Source organism: Chrysochloris asiatica, unplaced genomic scaffold (assembly GCF_000296735.1).
Source record: "Chrysochloris asiatica unplaced genomic scaffold, ChrAsi1.0 scaffold00079, whole genome shotgun sequence".
Classification (NCBI taxonomy): Eukaryota; Metazoa; Chordata; class Mammalia; order Afrosoricida; family Chrysochloridae; genus Chrysochloris; species Chrysochloris asiatica.
Window position 1 is genome coordinate 934,429 of NW_006408597.1, and position 4,133 is coordinate 938,561.

The 4,133-nt window shown below is 46.0% G+C and overlaps 1 protein-coding gene across 1 annotated transcript in view; it reads right to left on the reverse strand.

Annotated features, from left to right (window-relative positions):
• Nucleotides 1-2,498: 2,498 nt before the first annotated feature.
• Nucleotides 2,499-4,133, reverse strand: part of BATF (basic leucine zipper transcription factor, ATF-like) — a 33,620-nt gene continuing 31,985 nt past the window's right edge. Inside the window, exon 3 of the mRNA XM_006865513.1 lies at nucleotides 2,499-2,731. Within this exon, the coding sequence (XP_006865575.1) occupies nucleotides 2,531-2,731 (201 nt within the window). The 3' untranslated portion in view covers nucleotides 2,499-2,530. The remainder of the gene's footprint in view (nucleotides 2,732-4,133) is intronic.

The window sequence follows — 4,133 nt, forward strand, 5'->3', positions numbered from 1 at the left end:
ACGGCACACAGCCACCACCAGTGCTTAGAAGGTTGGTTCCTGAGTTGCTTAAATTTTCTGCTGGAATTAGGTGACATTTCAGATTGCAAACATTAGACTATGACAATGTTCAAATGATATTATTTTCATGCCATGCCTTTAGCTTTGATGATTAAATACAATTCTGTTTAAAACCAAATGACATTAATTCTTCTCTGTTTCCCAAATTGGAAATCTACCTTAATCTTTTTTTTTTTTTTTTTTTAGGTTTTTATTGTGGATTGAGTGAAGGTTTACAGGGCACATCATCAGTTTCACATTCAACCATTCATATGACTTGTTTCATTACATTGATTATAATCCCATCCATACATCATCAGTTAACAGTGTTTCTCTCTATCCTCTGAAGCTTTTTTTTTTTTTGGTGGGTGGGTTACCTTAATCTTTTCAAGAAATGTGGAGCTACTTTAAAATTTAATACAAATCATACTTAGTTTTATTTTGGAGTGCTAAGAGGTTAGAGAAAGTTTGAACTACTCCTCATTTAATGGTGCTTTACGGTATTTATCTTCAGCATGTTTAACGTGGATTTTTTGTTGTTGCTGTTTACCCCTCTCTAGGATTACAGCAAGGAGCTCTGGTAGTGTAGTGGTTACAAATCGGGCTGCTAATTGCAAGGTTAGCAGTTTGAAACTACCAACTGTTCCGTGGGAGAAAGATGAGGCATCTGCTCCCGTAAAGATTTACAGCCTCAGAAACCCTGTACAGGGTCACTATGAGTCAGAATCGACTCCATGGCACACAGCAGCAGCAGCAGGATTACAGCACTGGGTCAGGAGTTCAAATCCACCAGCTGCTCCTCAGAAACCCTATTTAGGGTCGCTGTGAAAAGGAACCAACTCGATGGCACTAAACAACAACAACCAAGAGGAATACATTTATTGACTAAAGGTGGGAGATGATGGTTATGATGCCAGAAATAAAAGACGTGCTGACCGTTGAGGACAGTTCTGGGCCGTGGCACGGGTTCTGAGTTACTGAACTTAGCCCCATTCCCATTCACACCAGGGCATCCACGGCCTCAGGATGAGGAGCCCGGAGGCTCTTGGGTTGGTGACTACACGCTGGGACACAACTTTTCCAGGCCTGGTAGGAAATTAACAATCATGATTGCCCTAATGCTGACATCATTCCAGAGAGATAAGAGAGACAGAGTCTCAAACCAATCAGAGCTGTAGACTGGCGGGATGAGGAGGGGCCACAATGCAGAGAGGTGATCCTACTCCTTGTCCCTCTCCCCTGTGGTCACCACATCCCAACATGGCTGCCAGCAGAGAGGCAGCAGCAACAACTGTCCCTCTGAGGGACAAAGGGGTGAGACTGAGAGTGGGTGCTGAGGGCTTGACTCAAACCCATGGAAGCCCCTGGTGTTTTTGTCATTGTCTGGCTCAGCAGGGTCATGTGTGTGTGTGTGTGTGTGTATACAAGCAGGCCTCTCAAGTGGCTGTCACCATTAGACAGATGTGTGGCTATGACTGTACCTTTGGATCTCTGAGGCACCGAGAGTTGTCAGAACAGGAGAACTGGAGCACAACAGAAACTAGAGGATTCAACAGAAACTAGAGGATTTCAAGCCTGAAGACAGCCCTGTGCGACCCCTTGCCACTGTGGCTCTCAAGTAAGCTGCAGACAAGCAAAATGACGTGCGCTCCAAAGCCGGTTCCTACCAGGAGGGCCTGCAGACTATTGTCAAGAAAGTCCTTGTGGATCTGAGCTACATGTTGACCCTAGGGAACATGAGGAAAGCCCTGCCTCATGTGTGAGCGTTGCTGCTCTATTTTTAGACTACCTTGCTCAGTGCCTGGCAGCCAGCATCTTCAAGGCTGGGCACAGAGAATCAGGCAAGTAGTTGTTTGTGTGCAAGGATAGTGTCAACCGAACTTTTCATTTCCTTCTCCCTGTCTAGAAGTTTCCAGTCTAGGAACATGGGACAATGAAGATGACAAAATGTGAGGTCATGGGGAGGTGGTTTGGGGAGAGAACTAGAGACATGCCTCCTCCAGGGAGGACTGAAGATGCTTTGACGAGTCAACTTCCAAAGTAGATTAACAAACCAATGCAGAAGAGGTGCTAGCTGAATTTCAAGAGCTCTTGAGGGGTACTTGAAGCAAAAAACAAATGAAGAATTCGGGGGTTTAAAGGAAAAGGTCTTGCCAAGTTGTGTCTTTTACAATGTTTATTTAGAAAAAACGATCCTTCCCTGCCCTCCTCCCTCTGTGCAGGGAGCTTGCGGAGTATGCTCACTGCTCATCTGGCTTGGGCCTCCCACTCACATGGGGTGCAGCGCCCCAGACTTCTGGAAGGCCTCACACACCTCCAGCTGCTACACTCCTGTGTACATTCCTTGTCCAGACCTTTGCCTCTGGGTCTCCTGGTGGACAGAGGACTCTGAGGAACAAAGGCAGCCTGACCATAGTCTGTGTGGCCCCACCCTTAGGGCCACCTTGGCGGCAGGGGTGGGGGCTCTGTTCTTCCCATTCCATTGGGAGGCTCAGGGCTGGAAGCGCGGGGAGCTGACGTGTGGTTGGTGGAAGGTATACACCACCTCGGGGGATGAGGGCACACTGGTGGTCAGCACTGAGCACAAGGGCTCGTGGCTGTTCAGCACAGACGTGAAGTACTTCATCTCCTCCGTGAGCTTCTTGATCTCCTTGCGCAGAGCCGCATTCTGTTTCTCCAGATCTTCACTCTCCTGTGCAGGGAGGGCTGAGCGTTAGTATCAAGGGAGGCAACATGGGGGGAGGGGTACAGTTATAGAGAAGGCTTTCATGAATATTCCATACCATACAGGCTTCCAAAAGTTCGTGGGAAATAGAATGAGAAGATGATGGAGTTTTTCTACAAGGTTTTTGAAGCCCCTTTGTACTTTTGTATATTTTTGGACAGGGCATGGGTGCACTGTGTATATGTATTTATAGATATTAATGAAGTTGAAGGAGTTCCTGAGTGGTGAAGTAACTAAGTGGTTAGCTGTTAACTACTAGTTGATAAGGCTGGCAGGTCAAACCCACCCAGAGGTGCCTCAGAACACAGGTCTGGAGATCTAAAAACCCCAAGGAGGAAAGTTCTTCTCTGCACACATGACCTCACTGTGAGTCGGAGGCAACTCTGTGACAACCAGTACAAGTAGCCTGAGCTGTGTGAAATAACTGTGTGAAATATTTGCGCCTTCGCTTATAACAATGGCGGTTTCCTCTGATTTACTCTGACAGAGTCACTCTGATAGATGCATCTGTGTGAATGCATGTGTGAGCTTGTGTTTGAGGGTGCTCCTGCGTGTGCACAGGTCTCTGTGTGTACATGCAATGAGAGTGGCAAGTGTCTACCAAGGGAAACCGGTTGGCTGGGCATAACTTGAAACAGCGGGAAGCAGTTTGTTAGAACATCTTATACAGATTCCCCTTCCCCACCCTTCTGTTATACCATGTGCTTCTAGTATTTGCATTTACTCTAATAAACAAAGTCCGTGGTTAACTGTCTGATTGAGTTGAATTCTGGAACACTTAGGATCTTTATAAATCTTGGTGGTGGTGATGTGCCCTTGAGTCGGTTCTAATTCAGAGTGACCCTGTACAGGGTTTCCGAGGCTGTAAATCTTTACGGGAGCAGAAAGCCTCATCTTTCTCCTGCGGAACAACTGGTAGTTTCAAACTGCTGACCTTAAGGTCCGCAGCCCGATTCGTAACCACTATGCTACCAGAGCTCCTTATAAATCTTAGAGGATCAGAATCCACCAGTGTGCTAGTTCTGCTCACCCTTTTACAGTCTTCTGGGTGTGACTAAGCACACGTGCCTCCTTATTTTGGAAACACATTCCCCTGTTGCTTGGGGGAATCATCAGAAACACATTAATTGGGAAAATTCAGGATAAGTAAGAAGCACTGATTACTGATCACATCATTAATTAACCAACAATCAGACTCTTGCAATGAGTATTTACTGAAAACCAATCTCACCTTCAGAAAATGTTAGGGAAGGGCATTTCCAATGTGATATTAAGAGTCACACTTTTCAATTCTGTCAAACAGATATTTTTTTGCTAATCATTTGTGCTCACAGAGACACTGCAGATGTAAATACTTAGAGATTAGGTT